This window comes from Thunnus thynnus, chromosome 12, assembly GCF_963924715.1.
Source record: "Thunnus thynnus chromosome 12, fThuThy2.1, whole genome shotgun sequence".
NCBI classification, from domain to species: domain Eukaryota; kingdom Metazoa; phylum Chordata; class Actinopteri; order Scombriformes; family Scombridae; genus Thunnus; species Thunnus thynnus.
In genome coordinates this window covers 11,520,847-11,541,097 of record NC_089528.1, presented here as the reverse complement: position 1 = coordinate 11,541,097, position 20,251 = coordinate 11,520,847, and the positions used below count along the sequence as shown (strand labels likewise).

The window sequence follows — 20,251 nt, the reverse complement described above, 5'->3', positions numbered from 1 at the left end:
TTAAATATTAAAGAAAAACCTTGTGATCAGTAAGAACAGATGGTTGAGTTGAAACCATGGTCGAAACATTACTAACATATTAATTTTAATGTGTTTGAAACAACCCAAAATCTGTTCTGAATTGCCGGGACATCTTTTTGCTGGATCATTCATTTTTTGAATATTAGAAAACCGCCCTCTCCAGTTATCACTAAAATCAAAAGTTACCACAAAACTAGACGATATCTCTGTGAATTAAGTTAATTTTTACAAAAAGATTAGCTTTAAAGAGATTTAAAGCCACCAGACTCGCCCTCTGATTGGCTGAGCGTGTTCCATGCGTGTTGTGGTAAACAAAATCCGCGGTACGTGCGCATGCGTTGAAGCGGTAATGGAGGGTAGTAATCTACTCATGGATTTTACTCACAGAGGGCTTAGGTAGCCAGCTGTCTTTCTTCTGTGTTCACAACTGCTGTTTCTGTTGATTACGAAGTGTTTGCATCGCAAGAGAAAACTCTTTCATCACCCGGGGAGCAGGTTGTAAGTATCTGCATGTCGTGTTAGCTGACGGCCTTCACGTTTACTCCACTTAACTCAAAATGCTAATCTGATAGCTAAACTAGCCGGAACTGCTAATGTCGATGGTAGCGGTGGGGTCCCGTCTATTTCCTAGAATTCGCACCACTGACTCAAGAGTTAGTACTGTTTGCATTGTCTATTGAAACTGAACTGGAACAATTGTCGACTAATGCGTTTAGGAATAAGCTAGCTGTAATTTGATACATTATAGAGGATTTATGATGAGAACGTTAAAGTTAGCCTTTCCCAAGTTATAGCTGTGGAGGAGTTTGCAACACATGAAATAGTCCTATCCCGCTAGCCTAGTTGTCTTGAAAACAACACTGCAAGTTCACTCATAGAAGTGTAACTCATTGTCGTGTACGTGACGAGGACTAACTCGTACTTGAATATCAATGAAAACAAATAACGTCATGCTCACTATCATAGTAGCTAATGCTATGCTATATGTCATTTCGTTTTCGTAATACGATTCGCTAATGTCTTTAGCATGTTAGCAGGGGAGCTACCGTTAGCAGGCTAGGCTACCATACAGTTACAAATCTATGGATGCAGGGTGAGAAATTACGCCAGCCACCAGCCAAATGTTGGTAAGATATGAAAGTGGCTGGTAGATCAGACAAAAAATAATGATTTACTATTGAGTGGCTGGTGAATTTGAACATTTATCTGTCAGTGGCTGGTAGATGTTGACATTTTAAAAAGTTAATGTCCCACTTTGCATGGATCTATCTATCTATCTATCTATCTATCTATCTATCTATATATATATATACACGCTTGTTATACATCCATGGTCCGGTGATGAAACACAAATGCGTAAAATGCCTGTGTATAGCAACAAGGAGTCTCCACTTGAAAAAATATTAATGTTATGGTTTATCATGTATCATTAAATAACAAATGTCTCTTTTTTACAATATGCAGGAGCTCCCATTGAGTTTTGGGATGGCGTCAGACGCAGTTTCCCAAAACCATGGTTCCAAGGGGATAATGACATTTTACCCCACTGCTGAGGAATTCAAGAACTTCAGCCGCTACATTGCATATATAGAGTCCCAAGGGGCACACAAAGCAGGCCTGGCTAAAGTAAGTGCTGATACAGCGTGTGTTTACAGTCCATATTCACATCTGCTTTGTACAACAATTGTACAATCATCAATGACACATTTATGAAGGATATTAGATAGTCCCTCCAGTTTTTTGTGTCTATTGTGGGCAAAAATACTTGATTTTGCAGCTGCTTTTCTCAAAAATTGTGATGCAATGTTTTATGTGCTCTTAATGTAGTAGAAATGTGGGAATTGGGAAAAATTGGAAGCAAAGAAAAATAATGTGAATAATTTAAAATATATAATTTTATTTTTATTTCATAAATGATTTTTAAACTACTGCCATTGAAGAGTCATATGTAATCACTTCCTTCCATAAAAAGCATACTACATGTGACAGAAACAACTATATGTCAATGCTAATTTTTAAATTTATTTTCTGAACATGAGAGCCATGGGCTCAAAGTTATAAAAAAGAAAATACTGTACATGAGTTCCATTAATAAGCCTTTATTAAATAAACTTTCACCTCAACTTTAGCACCAAATTAAATCAACCAATAATGCCATTAAAATAAATCTACTAACATAAAAATATAGTTTCATTTCCAAAGTGCCCATTTTTATGTTTGAGGTAAATTATGTCCATTTTTGCCGTCTGGAGGAACAATGCATCAACTTGTATTCTTCTGACTAACTGAATACAAACCTCATGTGGGAACATTTGGGAGTTTTTTTGCATGGTCTATGGCAGTAATTTTTGTTGGCAGGTGAGATTTGTCCATCTTCCACCTGAATGCACCTAAATCATTGCTGAATGCACATTGCAATGGCCTAAGTTACTAAGACACAAAATGCGACAATTGGTCCAAATCACAAGTGGTCTGTTGACTTGTCCATTTCATGCGGAAAAGTTGCAATAAATTAGAAAAATTGCAAGCTCTTCCAAATACTGCAGACATTTCTTGAATTTTCGTTAATTAATGTAATCACAAGACCGCAATTTCCTGGAGGGACTGCTTAGATAGTTATGATTTCTGTTTTTGCTGTGGCATAGTTTAGACAAACATGAGGCCGTTTGTTCTTTAAATTTTTATCAAACATATGTTGCAAACATGTGACATTCTTACATCCAGAGCTTTACTGATTTTAAAAAGTGTTCAGAAAAACATAATGACTTGCTTTCAAACTTTCTTCCTCCAAGATTGTCCCACCAAAGGAATGGAAGCCGAGAAGTTCCTATGATGATATAGACGATTTGGTGATACCTGCACCTATTCAGCAGGTGGTGACAGGCCAGTCAGGCCTTTTCACTCAATACAACATTCAGAAGAAGTCCATGCCTGTCAGAGAGTTCCGCAAGATTGCCAACAGCGACAAGTGAGACATGCAGAAATAAGACATTTAAAGTGTTTTATTTTTCCTTCTGCCATCATAAAATCTGTTATCTCTGTAGTTTAATACTGCCAGTTGCACTTTCACCTTGATGCTGCAAGTTAATTTGTGCTACTTTTTGGTGCTAATAAATTGTTAATGCCTTTTATAGGTTCTGTAGCCCTCACTATGATGACTTTGAGGAGCTGGAGAGGAAGTACTGGAAGAATGTGACATTTAACCCTCCCATATACGGAGCAGATGTCAATGGAAGTCTATATGACCCTGTGAGTTGATATCTTGGATGATGTTGCATGTCGTTGCTCTAGTGAATGTTCACCAGTATTGATGGGTTTTCTCCTGCTGTCTGTGTATCTGTTGACGTGATACACAAGGGGTTATGATAACGTTATCATTACGCTGCTTCTAACTGTTTCACGTCTCACCTGTTGATCTTGTATTATTTACTTCACTCGTGCAGGAAGTCAAAGAGTGGAACATTTGTCATCTGGGCACAATTTTGGATACCGTGGAACGTGAAAGTGGCATCACTATTGAGGGTGTTAATACACCCTACTTGTATTTTGGCATGTGGAAGACCACCTTCGCTTGGCACACTGAGGACATGGACCTCTACAGTATCAACTACTTGCACTTTGGAGAGCCCAAATCATGGTAAAGTACACAAACTGATATATGTTCTTGATCAGTTGTAAACATAAATTGTTGATTCTTACTCAATATTATATACTTCATATTAATTTAAAAAGAAAACACAGACTTCCTATGTCATGTTGATTAGACTGCTGCATAAGTGCAACAGGAGGTCCCATCCCAGAATGTCTTGGTTTTATAAAAACTGCTGGGTGGAGAGCCAAACAAGTTTTTTCACAGGGTAGTACATCATCTGATGATGCACCACATTAGCCCATCAAAATGCACTTACAATTTACTAAAAGCGTGTACCTTTTAACATTGAGCTGCTTAACCTCATGGACATTAAGAGGAGGATTAAATTATTGCCTATGTATTAAAATACTTCAGTAATTACTTTTCCAGTTATACAATCTGGCCTCAAAGTAATAAAAAGTTGTTAAATAAACCTGTGCATCCACATTACTCACAATGCAACTTGGCCGCAGACAGTTCAATCAAAGATTGAAGCCTAAAGCAGAGAAAATTGATAGTTCTGCAGATGAGGGCCCAATATCAGTTCACTGTGAATTAGAAGACTCATTTCAATGTCTGCAGGTACTGTGTTCCTCCAGAACACGGGAAAAGATTGGAGCGCCTGGCTAAAGGTATGAGACCAGTGGAATATTACCATAGATATTTAGTATAAAGTTGTTAACAATCAGGGACCTCCAACATTTATCTGCTTTCTCCTCTTCTAGGGTTCTTTCCTGGTAGTGCCCAAAATTGTGAGGCCTTTTTGAGGCACAAGATGACCCTCATCTCCCCCTCGATACTGAAGAAATATGGTATTCCATTTGAAAAGGTACGGATGGACTAATTGTCAATTCCTGTTGAAAACAGATGACCTCCTCTCTCAGGTTGTCCTTACACCCACTACAAAAGCAAGATGTATAAGCTGTAGTTACTAATTTTTTATTATCTTTTTTTCCCCCTAAGATTACTCAGGAGGCTGGTGAGTTCATGGTAACTTTCCCCTATGCCTATCATGCTGGTTTCAACCATGGTTTCAACTGTGCTGAATCCACCAATTTTGCCACTGAGAGATGGATTGAATACGGCAAGCAATCGGTTTTGGTGAGGAACGCTAACAGTTGATCTAATCTTCATCAGATTATTTACTTTGGCTGCTATAATGTAAACATATGCAATCATATAACTGTAGAATCTATATAATGTATAAATGTACATTAATATACATATTTATCCTGACAATACCTATTGCATTCATCATTCGAATTATGTTCTATTTGTTCCTTTCTTTCCTTTAGTGCTCATGCCGTAAAGACATGGTTAAGATTTCTATGGATGTATTTGTGAAGAAATTCCAGCCAGACCGCTATGAACAGTGGCTGGCAGGGCGAGATGTGGTACCCATCGATCACTCACGGCCCACCCCAGAGGCTAAGGAGTTCTTGGGGGAGTCCTTCAATGACATCACCAGCAACAGTAACAACTGCTCCATGGAGAGCTGTGAGGAGGATGGAGAGTGGAAGAGGTGGGTCATATACTGCATATACATTTGTAGGTTAGGGCTGTGCGATATGCAGATATATATCGTGTGACGAGAGAAAAATGTCTATCGTTTCATTTTGTGCTCTATCGTTTATATTGTTGTGACGGAAATCCCACACACACGGGGGGGGGGTGGACGGCGGGGACGGACCAACTATTTATACATTTAATTGAAATGTGCTATATCGAGATGGGTATCGTTATTGGGATATGAGATTTTGGTCATATCGCCCAGCCCTAGCATAGGGTAATTTAGTACTCCTTGTTATTCAAGCTTCTATTTCTCCTTTTTGTTGGGAGACTTCTGTGTATGTCAGCTAATGAAGGTCCAGTGACATAAGCCTCTTTCACTCATAGCTCTCAGTAAATTACTGGGATATCTTTTCAGGCACCGCTAGTGATTTTCATTGTTCACACATGCAGCTACATTCAGGAACATTTCCATCTTGCGCCTTTTCACACATGTCATGGCAGTGCTGGACTAGATGGGGCAAGGGACAGTTCAGCAGATGGTGGTCATACAACACTTATGTATGCCAACCGCTCTGAGACGGAGAGGAGCTCCCTTATTTCGGAATCTTTCCAGTTTCCAGCCATTCTTGAAAAAAGGAGCTTGTTTGCAAATAAAAGGACTTGCATTGCTTGTTAGTTATCAAATCACCCACAAAAGCATCGGTAAGGCAGCCATAAACAAGTCACAGATTCAAATGCGTCATCAGCAGAGTCTTGTGATTGGTTCGCTCGCTCCATGTGAAAGCGTTGTTCGTCAGACGGACATAACCCTTTACGTGCTTGTCCCTGCAATGTTATTGCTTTCATTCACAACACAGCCATATCAGGGTTTTCCTGGAGATGTTACTAGGTCTTGAGGTGGGGAACTGGTGGTAAAGATCTCCCTGAATGTCAATCTCTGCTCCCATTCACACATGACCCCATGCAGGAAATGTTCCTGAACAGTTCAGGGATAGACTGCGTGTGTGAAATGGGCTATATAGACATAGATACAATATTAAGGAATCCCATGATTCTTGGTGTCATGATTTGATTGAGAATAGATTCTGAGTTAAATAAATAGATGGGGCACTATTTTTAGGCTCTTAACTTCAGTGCACTATATTCCAAACCACTCACTTGTGTCCTTAGTCCAGTGAACTGCAACATAACTGACAGTCTAACTAACCGGTCTTCTTGATGAAGGTAACTGACTGACAGAAAAAAGCAGAGAAAAGTCTGAGAGTATGCAGCTTTTTTATTTAAAAAAGTTAACTGCATTCATTTGGAAACATATATGCTGATAATGAAATGAAGTTTAATGAAAGTAATTTACTGAGCAACATCACTGCTTAAATGTTTCTTTGTGAAAACAGAAGTTGGTGTGTATCTAATTGTGTAAGGGGGGGGGGGGGTTGAAGTTTTGTAAACCTGCAGTGTGTGCTGGTTAGTCGGTCTCATTTAACTAACTATTTAAGTTTTATCATGTGAGGATAGAATATCTCTCATAATGTGTCACAACTTTATGTGACATATGAATAGTCCATCACTGCTCCAGTGCAAGGGATTGGGACTTTCCTGATTCCAGGTGTGAGATGCAGCTGTTGTAATTGGGGAATCACTTGCACTGTCACGAGGTGCATATGGTAGGCCACATGCTACAATCACCATTCAGTTGCTGAAGACACGGGCTCACTGCTGGATTTTGGGTTATAGAGATAGAAGGGGAATTTTATTTAATATTGACATTTGGGTAACTGATTCCCAGAGGCAAATTAAATGAAGATAACACAGAAGAACTATTTGAAGGGTATTTTTGGAGGGTAGCCTTTTATGCCATTGCCAACATCACATTTGTTTTCTATTTTTCTGTAAGTGCTACATTATTGAAACAATTTCAGTTTAGTTTTAGTTTGCAGTGAGATACATGTTTGTTTTACTTCGGATTTTGGAGAGGGAAAGCATATCATTTTTATTTTGTTATAATTTTATAAACATTTTTGTTGTAAGAAGTATTTGTTACACACATCAGTAGTGTGACCATCAAGAACAATTCAGTAAATGAGGTTGCAATCCTTTAAATGTTGAAATGTTAGATTGGGGATTTTGGGAAGGCAGAATCTAGTCTTGTTTAATGCTGTCTGTCCTTGACACACATGATGTTTATGGTGCTTTCAGGAATGTACCATTAAGTGAAATGTGTCTTTTCAAAAGTAACCCAACAGTATATGTATTCTGTATGGTTCCCTATCAATGGAAATCAAGAGAATGGGAATTGTTACAAATCCTTTATCAATGTCTCTATTTGATAAACCCTCAGCACCACACAAAGGATAGAGACCAAGAGACACAGGGTGTGTCTAGAGGTGCCCGAGGAGGTTGTTCCCAAGGATGAAGACGAGGAAGTGGAGCAGTACGGGAAGCGTCCCAGGCTAAGTCTTATACCTCCACGTACTATGTCACAAGATGGCAAGAGAAATAAAGGTATTCATTACCAGTGAATCATTTTACTGGCTCCTTTAGGTTAGCTACTCTAAATGGGTTTTCAGTTATCTATAAACATTTTTTTTTGCAAGGGAAGAAAATGAGATGAAAGTGTGCTTTTTTTTTTATCCCCTCTACAGGCCCACCAAAGTTGGTAGTAACGCCAACCAAGCTCACTTTAATGGATCCATTTCACAGGGGCTTAGGTAATAGTGATGCAGGCCGTACCCCTCACTATACCAAGACTCGTGCACCTGCAATCTCGTCTCAGTCACAGCCCAAGAACGGACATCTATCAGTTTCAGTGACACCTACGTGGACAGAAGCCACAGCCCAGCCTGCCCGTAAAATGGGGGTAGCCAGCCTGCTCTTTCACAGGACTCTCAGTCCAAAAGACACTCTTCAAGTGCGCAGCTACACTCTAGAAAAGCACCAGCAGCCTCACACACAGCTTCAGGTGCACAGCTATGCCAGAGAGCATCAACCGCGTCATCTCCAGCTCAGAGCCTGCACACTGCCTCACACACAGGTTCAGTCCTCGCCTCAGGCCCCATGCTGTGAAAGAAAGGAGCCACAGCCAGAACCCAAAAACATTCTTACCAAAGTAGCACTGAATGATTCAGAAGCACACAGTCCTGTGGAGAAGAACCAAAAAGAGGACAAACCCAAAATTTCAACGTCTCTTGAAGCTCAGGCTGAAGAGGAGAAGCCTGAAGCTGAGGACACCAGCAGGTCTGCTTCCCCTCAGACTCTAACACAACCCAGAGAGTTAAACATGGAGATTGAGGCCCCCAAGAACAGCAAAAGAAAGGTCTGTGTTTTTATTTTCTTTAACTGAACTTTTTTTTCTAGTATTCATGTAAAAGTAGCACAGTCCGTTAAAATGCTAGTCATTGTTGGCTCTCTGTCTCAGTGGCACATGCATGTTAGAGCACAGATCATGTTTCAAGGAGCATGCATGGTTATTTCTGTCAAGCTAACACCAAATGATCCAAAGCAGCTTGTAGTTAAGTCTTTTCTTTGTAATACTGCATGTACAGTAGGTACACATGTATGTAATACTGCATGTGCAGCACCAGTCAAAAGTTTGGACACAGTTTTTCATTCAAGGATATGGGAAGGTGTGTCTAAACTTTTGACTGGTACTGAAGAAAAAAAAACACACAACACTTTTTGGTGGCTCTGTACTGGTACATTTCCCTTGCACGATGTTTGCATACTAATCTCTTTGATCTTGTCATCATTACTAATCACTAACTATCAATAATTGGTGACCTCTCTGATGGTGACACAATAAACTTTATCAGGCATTATTTTAAAATCTGCCATGAATGTTCAATGTTATTCATGCTGTTCAAACCACAGAGTAACCAATGCCCCCTTGCGGATAGTGGCATTATCATCCTGAAAGACACCATTCCTGTCAGGAAACCAATGCACGATGAGATGAAGGTGATCGCACCTCAGTGTCTGCAGGTACTGCAGAAGAATCACTATGTAAGTAGTTACGAGCTGTAACTAAACTCTAAGGGATGATTGGACTTAATGTTCATCTGGAAATGTATGCATACCAGTACAGAGCTACCAATATGCCTCATAATGGGAAGATCTCACAGTAACTGATTTTATGTTCATTGCTACAGGTACAGTATAATCCCTGTTTTGAAAGTTTTGTCTTGCTATACATTACCTGCTCCACCAGGTGTCAGAAGAGCAATCGTACTGCAAGTCAGTGGTGAAGAAGCAACAGCAGCAAGCGCAGCTCTGTAGACTTCCCCGTCATCACCCCTTAATCAGAGAGGTGCACAGTGACGATGGTACGCAGAACAATATTCATTTTATTGGTTTGCAATATAGTCAGTCTTCTTAATGTAGTGGTACTATGTGTTCTTGTTTACTAAGCACTGTGATTCATAATGTCAGGTCCTGGCCTCATTATGTCTTCTGTAAATGTATTAAATTTTCTTGATTTAAACTTTCATTTTTCAAATTCTTCACTGCTTCTTCACTTTCCATCTCTTTAAATCTTAATGCTTCCCCTTCTGTCCTCCTTCATCTTACTCCTGTCACACTTTCCCACTACTTCTCCGTCTTTCATTTCACCATCCTATCTGTAGAGGTGTATGTAGATATGGAGGTCGAGCAAGAAGAGAAAGAGGAGTGGGCAAAGCCGCTTACTCAACTGTGGCAGTGTCGACCATATAACCCCCAGACAGAGAGGGAGTACAACAAGAGGATGGGCCAGCAGGCCCCTTACTGCTCCATCTGTCTGCTCTTCCACACTTACCAACAGGTGAGAACTAGAACCATGTTCAGTCTTTATGAAGTTATTTCTGTTATTGTCTTATTACCATCCTATCAGTGGAAAGTTAGTTATCAATACCTAAAATATATACAGTGCCAGTCAAAAGTTTGGACACACTTTCCCATTAACTTGAAGGAGAAAGGTTGTCCAAACTTTTGACTGGTACTGTATATATTTTTTGTCATTTATGGGAATCAACTTTTGAAGCAAACATCTTGTGTCTTACATGTCAAGCTTCATAATATAGTTTTGAAGCAAAAAATATATATCTAATATATGTCTCACAAATTAGCCACTGTAATGTTTGAATAACGCTGACATGGTTGTGTATTGATTTGTCACTTAAAAGATTTTAAGGTGTCTCAGCCAGAGAATCCATCAGATATTGATATAATGAATGTGTGGGGAAAAACAAAGTGATAATATGTCTCTGAACCTTTTTTCCCCCTTAAGTCTGAGTCCAGTAGTGGGAGTTCCAGCGTGACATTGGTGAACCATCCAGGAGGCCGCCAATGGTCCAAACCACTCATCCCTGAAATGTGTTTCAACACCCAAACCAGCAAGACAAATGATGGCGGGGAGGGACAGCTGTCTAACCCACATGTAGCAGAGGACGGGACCAGCCGGTTGGTCAGCTGTGCTCAGTGCTGCGTCCGCGTACATACCAGTAAGGCCCCTATCTACTCAAAGTATGCATTGTTTAGAACATTCCAGTACATTCAAGTCCTTTGTTATTCTTCAGGAAACAACTACTCAAAGGTTATTCTTAACACTACTGTTACATGCAGTTATATGAGAAACTGCCATCAGAAAAGTCCATAAATGGATTACGGATGAATATGTAAACACATCTGTGGCTCATAAAATTATTCAGCAAGGAGTGCTAAGAACTCTTACACACAATGTACACAGAGTCTATCTGAAATGAATTGTTTTATTGTTAATGTTTTATATTAGTCCATCCTGGTCTGGTCGTTCTGTATACTAATCAGTTGTATTAAATCATTTTAAATATGAAAATATTTCCAAGACGTACACAAACATACACAAATACTTTGCTAGTTAAGCTCACTAAAAAAGTAAAAAATCTCTGCCCACAGCTGTCTCATTCTCAGTTCCTCTTTTATTTTATGTGGGTATGACTCTCAATGTTTTGCCCACAAACAGTCTTCCTTATCTATAATCAAAATGTTGCCAGTTATATCCACATAAAATAATGAGGTGAATGGGGAAGTAATGTAACTTTTTGTGCAGGTTACCAGCCAAAGAGAGGACATCATTATTAACGAAGTTGTTAAATGCAGGTTGTGAGATCTTAAGAGAAGAGAATGTGTGATGCGTTCTTTTCTGTTCCTGCTCAGGTTGCTACGGTGTGTCTGGGGATGAAGCGGAGCTAGACGACTGGCTGTGTGCTCGCTGTGAGGCTGATGCCACCACCGAGGTTAGCTAATTGGTCATTATTTAGAGAGAAATCATTTACATTACTCCTCCTTCTGATAACAGGTAAAACCAACAAATGCAGCAGCAGATTTGTTGTATCCCTGTATCAGGGTGTGCTAAATAGTGAAAAATAGATGGCACGTGGTGAGGCATCAAGGTTTTAACAGAAACATCTGTATACACAGCTGATGACAGACCAGTGCCATTGGCTGACTGCCACTGTGACCACGTGTAATAAGATAAAATTTAAACTCATTTAAAAAAAATTTAAGTGAATTTATTTGCCTCTAGCTGCAGCTGAGACCATTGTGGCATTTACAAGAATCGTGATGGCCTCTTAGTTTTACTGCAGCTTTATATGGCACTGAAGTTCAGCAAACATAAATGTACTTCATGTGCACTCATGGTAGCATTTCCTGAAGTGATTATATCAAACCACTACTAACCACACTAGCACCTCAAGTTTGTGCCTCTAGCTTTCTCTGCTATAATGCAAAATACGAGGCGCTCTGTGTTGCCACTTCCTTTGGTTTAAGATGGTTGTAGAATGTTGCCTTCCTTCGTTTGTTACTGTTTGGGGGATGTGTTTTTTCCTAACTATGTTTGTGAAATGAGCCTGTAAACTTCCTTTGCGTTCAGCATTCTTGTCTGATCAGAACAATAGATTTTTGTGAAACACAAAGACCTTTGACCACCATTGGGCAATGCTACCACATCGTTTATTGTGACACTTCAAAGGACTTTGATTTCCTGCTGTTTCTGTTTTTATTTGTCTGGGTTTTCAAGTTTGGTATACATGACATTGAAGGATAGTCTTTTTTCCCCCTTATTTGAGAATGCAAACAATCTTAAACTTATTTATCTTGTAGATTTATAAGAGAATTATAAGCATGCGTGTTTTGAAAAAAACCCATGATATAAATTTTCTAGGCTCCTAAATTGAAATATCTTCAGTAAGTTTACCAGCCATATTATACCATATTTCCCACCTTTGTTTACATAATGTGTTCCGTAGGATATTGATAATATCAGGGCAGAAAATCAAGCATGAAAATACACATGTACAACTGAGATTAGATGATTGCAACCCAATGTTATTTATTATTGTGGCCAAAAACTATTAACGGTCCTGCACCCTTTATTAGTATATGTGACTGCTATAGAGGTAAAACAACCATCTTCACTTCACTCTCTGCCTGTGTCCTTATTACTCAACCTGTTGGCTGGTGTTTATTAATTAGTGCCACTCTGTAGGTCACTTACTTGCAGTGATGTATGTTAGGAATAGGTTGTAAGAAAGTGCAGTGATGCGTTTGTTACAGCTGCTTTACATAGCTGACACCTATCCAGCAGAGGAAATATGGATCCCAATGTGAAGGTATAAATGATAAAGAGTAGAACATCATATATCCAAGTGTCCAGATTTAAATATGATAATAAAGACATGAACTGCCAGAACTACTACTTTCAGAATTAACAGACATTATTGTGTGTTTCTTCCTTCAGGATTGTTGTCTGTGTTCCCTCAGAGGTGGAGCTCTGCAGAAAGCCAACAATGACAAGTAAGTAATACCAGCAGACAACAGTGCAGCCACCACAGACCTGTAATTTGTGTTTAGTAGCCATGGAAATCCGAGTTGCTGCTAAATTTATGCCAATGTCAGATGAACTGGTGTGAAATAGTTCAGGGATCAGTCTTAAGTGTGAACCCATGAGTTATTAGTTATGAGGACAAAGGGCGTTTGATTTGATAGGATGATAGGACATGTGATAATATGGAAACACCCAGGACTTTATTGTTTGGACTTTTGTGCAGGTTCAAGTGCCCTAACACGTTCTTAATTCTCATGGCATTTACAGTGTGTGATGTTTACAAAACATCCACGACATAGTGTGTCTGGCTGGTACACAACAGATTGCTACCCATGCTCACTGTTCACTTTTCTATGAACCACGTTAAAGTCAGTTACTGCTGAAATCCATCTGGTGGATCAAGCCCCTCAAGCTAAATGCATTTTTTTAATGCACACACACACACACACACACACACACACACACACACACACACACACACAGATACAGCAGATGTGTTTATGTGGCTGTTATACATCCTCATTCTGTGGTTACACTTTATCACTGAATGAAGGGCACTTTACATAAATGTCAGTTGAAAGACAGGAAATGATACTTTTTTGGTTTTTTTCTAAGGATGTTTTTATAGCTGTAGAGATTGTAAATCCCTCCTGAGGCACATATGTGATATTTGGCTATGCAAATAAAATTGACTTGACTAGACAGGCAATGTTTCCCTCTCAGCCAACTATCTTTAATGTCTTATGACAGTGGGTGACTTACTCTCTTCTTATTGGTCATAATAATGCACTTAATAACTATGAATAGGTTACCAGAGGTTGCAGTGTTGTGCATTTTTTAGCCTTCAGGTGGAGTTCATCTAAATATTGTTTACGGAATTATATTCGGGCAGGGACCACTTATCGAACTTATTTTAGTTATCCGTAGCACCATGTAATGTATTTTAAAAAGTAAACTTTTTGCTCCACTACATATCCAAACACGCCAGTGACTGGTTTAGAACTTTTGACAAAAAATGATTTGGACTCAAGGTCCACTTGCAAACTAGCTTTCAAATGCATCTCAGAGTCCTCTGGTGGATGAAGTTCTCCAGGAAAAAGCTAGTAAATGGACCTTAAATCAAACTACTTTTTCATGAACTTTCATGTTCAAGTTATGAATAAGTTGTTCAAACAACATATATTTTACATGGAGATAGTTCCTGGTGACATTTATGCAATCTTGTTTTTAAAGGTGTCTGTTTTGTGTTTGGGGGAAGCTTGGGAAATTTGTGTCATGATTTGCTGAAAAGTAATGCTGTTTTCAGTTAAAATAATAATAAAATATTAGTTTATTATAGAATCCTTACCATGTATTTTGTCAATTAATCAATTCTAATGATTTATATGTTGACATTAACGTGTATTCCCAACACTAGACTGTTTAAATAATTAACCACATTGCTGCTACATGTGCTTTGATATTCCCAGAAACACTGCACCCTGGACATTGTACTGTTTGTCCCGAATCTACTTCATGTTTGCTTTCTCATAGGTGGGTTCATGTGCTGTGTGCCATCACTGTGCTGGAAGCTCGCTTTGTCAACATCACCGAGCGGAGCCCCATCGATCTCTCTGCAATCCCACTGCCACGCTTCAGACTGGTAAGACTCACTGCAGTCACAGTGATGTGGTGTGCGTGCTGGTATGGGGACCTGTTTAGTAGCTGTAGGCATGAAGGTAATAAGTCATATAAAATGTCCTGTGAACATTTCTGTCAATTCAACAGAATGCTGAGATCAAACTCAAATAGTTGCCCCGCCTCTTTTCTGTGTGTTTGTCTGATGTTCACCAACACACTGCTCTCGATATTTATTGACATACAGTAAATGCCCCGATAATATCTCACCTTTATCACGGTTTTTCCATTTCTTCATTATGAGTCAGTTCTTTTTTTATCACCACCTCACATCCTTGTGAACTCATACATAGTTTGTATTCTCGGTAAACAGAGCTGATAGCATCTGTTTGTGGTTCTAGCTGTGGGCACACATTATAGCAGAGTGAAAATGTTGGCTGTCCTTTACCCTGTTTCATTTCTCATTCTAGCTCTCAGAGACATCACATTCTGACTACATTTGATTTAAAAAAAGAGAAAAAGAAATAGACAGGAAATAGAAAAAAATAAGCGAGTCAACTAACTAAGGAGTTCACTTGGAAGGGATTAAAAAAGCTGACACATATATGCTATTCTTTTGTCTTGTGTATGAGTCATCTACGAAACAGTCTGTTGGAAATAATTCAGGACTTTGGTCACAATAGTTGGCCTTGTCTCCATTGTTAGAGGTCGGTTCAATAGATCTACTTTTAAATTAGCACATGTGATGTCAGAACCCCATAAAAGTTATCAAAAGGAAGTTTCGCAATTTCCTGCTAACATATTTGCGCTCCATTTCGTGTCTGGTTCTGCCTGTCTTTTACTCCCTTTTGAAAACTTTATCATCCTCCCCATTTGCTTGTTTCCTTTCTCCTCCTTTCCTTCCCCTGTACTTCCTTTACTTAAATCTGCCACTCAAAACTCTTCCTCTTAACCTTTATTCCCCCGCTTTGTGCTTCTGTCTTTGTCACTATGGTAGAAGTGTGCGTACTGCAGGAAGCGGATGAAGAGGGAAGTGAAGGGCTGCTGTGTTCAGTGCTCCCACGGGCGCTGCTCCACGGCATTTCACCCCACCTGCGCTCAGGCAGCTGGGATCCTCATGCACCCAGACGACTGGCCGTTCATAGTCTACATCACCTGCCACAGACACCGAGCGCCTATCATGCCTGAGGTACCACAGTAGAAAAGCACTTCCTTCATTGTATATACAGTACAGTGTGACAGCCGTCAAGTCAATGTTATTTATATAGCCTCAAAGGGCTTAACATTACATACATTATCCTGTGAAGTTCTGTTTACATTTTGGGGTTTTGTGCGGTAAAAAGGGCTAACTGGAGCATTTCTTGTTTGAAGAAATAAAAGGTAATGTAGTGATGCACACTCACTTGTTGACTATATCTTATCTCATTGCTTAGCTGGTATTAGGTTATTTAACTAAAGGGAAAGCTGCCCAGACAAGTATGTACTGTGATGACTAATTTTTCTACAAGCACTTTCTGTGTTTTGTGAACTGACCTGTGTTGTGGGAAACAACCAAGGATGGCACTTAAAATGTTGCATGTAAACACAGCTTACTTGAGATTTTTCTCAGTTCCTCATTGAAGTTTCCTTCAGTGGAGTCAGAGTTCAGTGGTTACAGGTTCTAAGATCATGTTAGGACCTCTTAAAAGTTCTAAATCAGGCTTTAAACTATTTTCTTGTGACTGTTTTTGTTGATTATGCACAAAGGATAAGATAAATGCATTTATCTTCATGCCAAGATACCTTTAGAAAGTGAAGACTAATTAGGCTTGCATCTTAGCTTCTGGCCCTGGTTTAGTCAGCCATGCCACACAGTAATTGCTGGAAAACTGCTTTCTCAGCCCTCAAACTACCACAGGGATTTTTACTTTTATAAATGTTCATGCTGATTTAATTTGCTCATTGGGGAAGAAAGACATCTGTTTGGTCCTGTTGAGACAAAACTGATGTTCACTGAATTTAAATGGACTTTATGAATGTTTCTTCTTTGCTGTTGTGGCACTGAGCTATGCAGCAACAAGTCTGGGCTTGTTAGTGTGGCTCCTCTGCTGTAATGTGGTACCATGAAGCAGAGAGAGCAATATAATTTCCTGGGTACACATTACTGACCAAATATTGCCTCAGCAGTATACTTGCTGAGTTATCTTTATAGACCCGTGCTTTCTCCTGCACTATAACCACTGTCTCATCTTTCCTGGAGGCTGTTAGAGTGAATGATGAGATATGATAAGCTTTTAAGAATAACACCTGTCTTCTGTCCCACAGCGTGACAAGGCTTCCATGCGGGAGTTGGCAGTGGGTCAGAAGGTGATCTGTAAATACAAAAATGGCCGTTACTACCACAGCGACGTGGTAGAACTGACTACAGCCACCTTCTACGAGGTTGTGTTTGACGATGGATCATACAGTGACAACCTCTTCCCAGAGGACATCGAGGTATAAATAATAGAATTACTTCTGTTAATCATTTACTGCCTCAAATGAACAAGATCAAAGTATCAATCAGCAGTATCAGTGATATGAATGGATGAAGTGAACTAACTTAATGGATAACTTTGTGAGATGTAAATGACAGGTTCCTTGTCTGATATATACACCTATATTTGACCATGCATTCTAATGTGTTTTCAGAACCGGGACTGTGTCCGACTCGGTCCACCTGCAGAAGGTGCTGCTGTTCAAGTGCGATGGACAGACGGGTTGATATACGGGGCCAAGTTCGTAGCGTCGCACTCCATCCCCATGTACCTGGTAAATCTCCACTTATCTGTCTCACTTGCCCTCCCTGACATGCTTATGCTATATGTAAAATTCTTACTCACTCTGTTCAAAACACATTAGAAGATATTGAGTGAAGTCCCTTAACCTTAAAAAGTGGGTGGTCTGTGCAGTTAACAATAAAAACATCAGGACACAAAAATATCTTAAACCGAAGTACCTTTATCTGGTTGGCTTTTTATGCAGTTTCTCTGCTGATTAACATTTGGTTCAGGAGAAATTATGATGTGACACAACTGACTGCATATTATTACTTGTAGTTTTACTACCCAGTTAAGCAGTTGGTTTATTGCAGCATGTGAGTAAAGTTCTTATATTGCCATGTAATAAAATACTAAAACCAGCAGTCATGCAAATGCTGGTGAAGGGAATTTTAATCCACGTGTATTTTAATGGTTCAACTTCCTCTCTCTGTGTGTGTGTGTGTGTACGTGTGTGTGTACGTGTGTGTGTACGTGTGTGTGTACGTGTGTGTGTGCGTGCGTGCATTCAGGTTGAGTTTGAGGATGGATCACAAATCTCTGTCAAACGAGAAGACATCTACACTCTAGATGAGAATCTGCCCAAACGAGTGAAGTCAAGAATGGTAATTTATAATCCCCCACAGATTTGATTCATATCAGAGAAGCATAAAGAAAAAAATAATCTGAAAATGCAAAGATACCTTTTTGTCAGAAGTGTTATGAAGTGTGCTAGGTGTGACTTTAAACATTGGTTATTGTACATTTGGTATTTAACAGATTAGCAAGCAAGCAAGGACTCATTTCTCTCTCTGATGTTGTGCTTGCTCCGCAGTCGGTGGCGTCAGATATGCGTTTTGAGCTCTTCACACAGAACGACGTCAAGCAGAACTCCAAAAGACAACGGGTCATCAACTCTCGATACAGAGAGGACTACATCGAACCCGTCATTTACAGAGCCATCATGGAGTGACGTCCGTCTCTCTCTCTCTTTCCTCCTGCTTTTCCACCTCTCCTCCTCCACCTCATCAACTCACAACCCACAGAGAGCTGCAGCTCCAGGTCTTTGCTTCCTGGTCTGGCTTTCCTGTTTCTGCCTGCTGCTGATAGGAACAACCTCCCCCCCTCCCCTCTGCTTCCATGGCCTGTCAGGCTACATATTTATAAACTACGGCTGGGACTTTAAATGACTTTTGTGTGCATTGAATAATGTTCTTAGACCTCCCGTTTCCCTTCACACCCTGTATATTGTGTTTTCTTCTTACATTTCTTTTTTTTCCACTTTTTCTCAGGAAGGAGCCATCAGTGAATTATTAAATATGGAAAAGGTTGGACTATCCCACTGAGACGCTTGTTTTTTCTCTACAGCCACATTTAGCAGCTGTCAAGTATAAATACAGCTTTACACAGTACACGGTGGACAGTAGTTTTTCTACTTCAGTGATATTTCTTTCATAAACAGCAGTACATAAAATTGCACTTGGGAATGAGGTTTTAAAGAAAGCATTACCTTGGGTCAGCTTTTCACTCATGAAATTTAACAGGTGGAACTGTACATGTAATCGGCTATTAACTACAATATCAATTTGATTAATCAAGATTTCTGTTAAGTTGTAACCCCAAAGAAATGAAATAACATCTCAAGGTCACTGTCAGCTCTTGTTGCTGTAAGGTGTGGACCTGATTTTTTTTTTGACTGATCTTTTCCTTAGATTGTACTTCATGGAATGCATTATATATTTCATGAGAATTTCCTTTCATAGTTCACCTGTACCAAGGTGTGTCGACGTGCATCTACTGTGAAAATAGAAGAAAGCGAGGCAAGTTTTATAGGCCCAAGCCTTACATTTCAAAAGGGCCAAGTGTTCTTTGTTTTTTTTTCTAAAGCTTAAGGTTTATTATAACTATTGTAATTAATGTTATGATTACACTTTATTTATGCAATTGCATTAAGTTTGAGAACAAAGCTATTTTTGTCATGTCCTTTTCACAATCTGTAGAAAACCTCAGATGTATTTATATTTATTATATTGATAGGTTTTCACACATCCTGTTAAAGATTGCAGGCTTGCTTTCCTTTGCTCCTTTGGGATTGGATGGTGCGAATGCCAATTTAGGTCAAGTCCCTCTTAAAGCAAAAAGCACTTATTGTTCCCTGCTGCCATGGGGACATTTAAAATTTTTCTAGACGTATGGCCTCCACTAAGTTTAGATTAGATGAAGATGGGTTATTTTTCGGTGTTTCTCTGATGAAAGCTAGCTCTAGAGGTTATAGTTCAATCCCAACTAAACAAAAACATTGTTAGAGGATCATTTTCAGACTTGTAAAGCAAGTTTCCTTTCATGTTGAGTCCCTTGTACCTGCTTTGAAATAGTCATTTCTGTAGAGAATTATGGAAAATTGCTGGCTTCCCAGGAGGATGTGGTGTGCAGACAACTTTTTAGCTATGTCCATTTGATGGCCACTGTTAACTATTTGGTTTCATTTGGGCCTATATCCAAGGCACCATTAAATCTGTACAACTCTTTGTAAACATCAACTGTTTGAGTAAAGTTTGGTCTAAGAAACACAACCTTGTAGTGTTTGTTTTTGCCTTAATATGTAATTACTTCACAAAAAATGTATGTGTGCCTGCATGGTTGTAGTGATTGTCTGATAAATCTCTACAAATACCACACTTTAATTAGAAATGAGCAGATCAGGCAGCAGTTCTATTAGAATCATTACGGTTTTGTGGCATGCTGTTCTTGACATTTCTGTTTTTGGATCTGTGTTCCTCCCTCAGCCAGAGGGGTTGCAGCTGTGCCAAAGCAGGATGAGTCTTGTAGGGTGGAGAGCGCTGGTGGAATTTG

The 20,251-nt window shown here is 39.5% G+C and overlaps 1 protein-coding gene across 2 annotated transcripts; it reads left to right on the top strand.

Moving 5' to 3' along the window:
• The first annotated feature begins 351 nt into the window (after positions 1–351).
• LOC137193967 (lysine-specific demethylase 4A-like) lies at positions 352–19,971 on the top strand. 2 transcript variants are annotated; one of them, XM_067605453.1, is made up of 23 exons: positions 352–519; positions 1,486–1,647; positions 2,814–2,989; positions 3,156–3,270; positions 3,465–3,658; positions 4,235–4,284; positions 4,378–4,481; positions 4,616–4,753; positions 4,948–5,174; positions 7,503–7,666; positions 7,807–8,477; positions 9,032–9,163; positions 9,369–9,483; positions 9,784–9,959; positions 10,425–10,638; positions 11,333–11,412; positions 12,918–12,973; positions 14,538–14,646; positions 15,619–15,810; positions 16,926–17,096; positions 17,292–17,411; positions 17,932–18,024; positions 18,234–19,971. In XM_067605453.1, exons 2-23 carry the CDS (start codon positions 1,507–1,509, stop codon positions 18,369–18,371), a joined length of 3,576 nt encoding a protein of 1,191 aa, XP_067461554.1. In that variant the 5' UTR covers positions 352–519; positions 1,486–1,506; the 3' UTR covers positions 18,372–19,971. The 2 variants fall into 2 exon arrangements, with proteins under 2 accessions (XP_067461554.1, XP_067461555.1); XM_067605454.1 differs by lacking the exon at positions 9,032–9,163.
• The last annotated feature ends 280 nt before the right edge of the window (positions 19,972–20,251 follow it).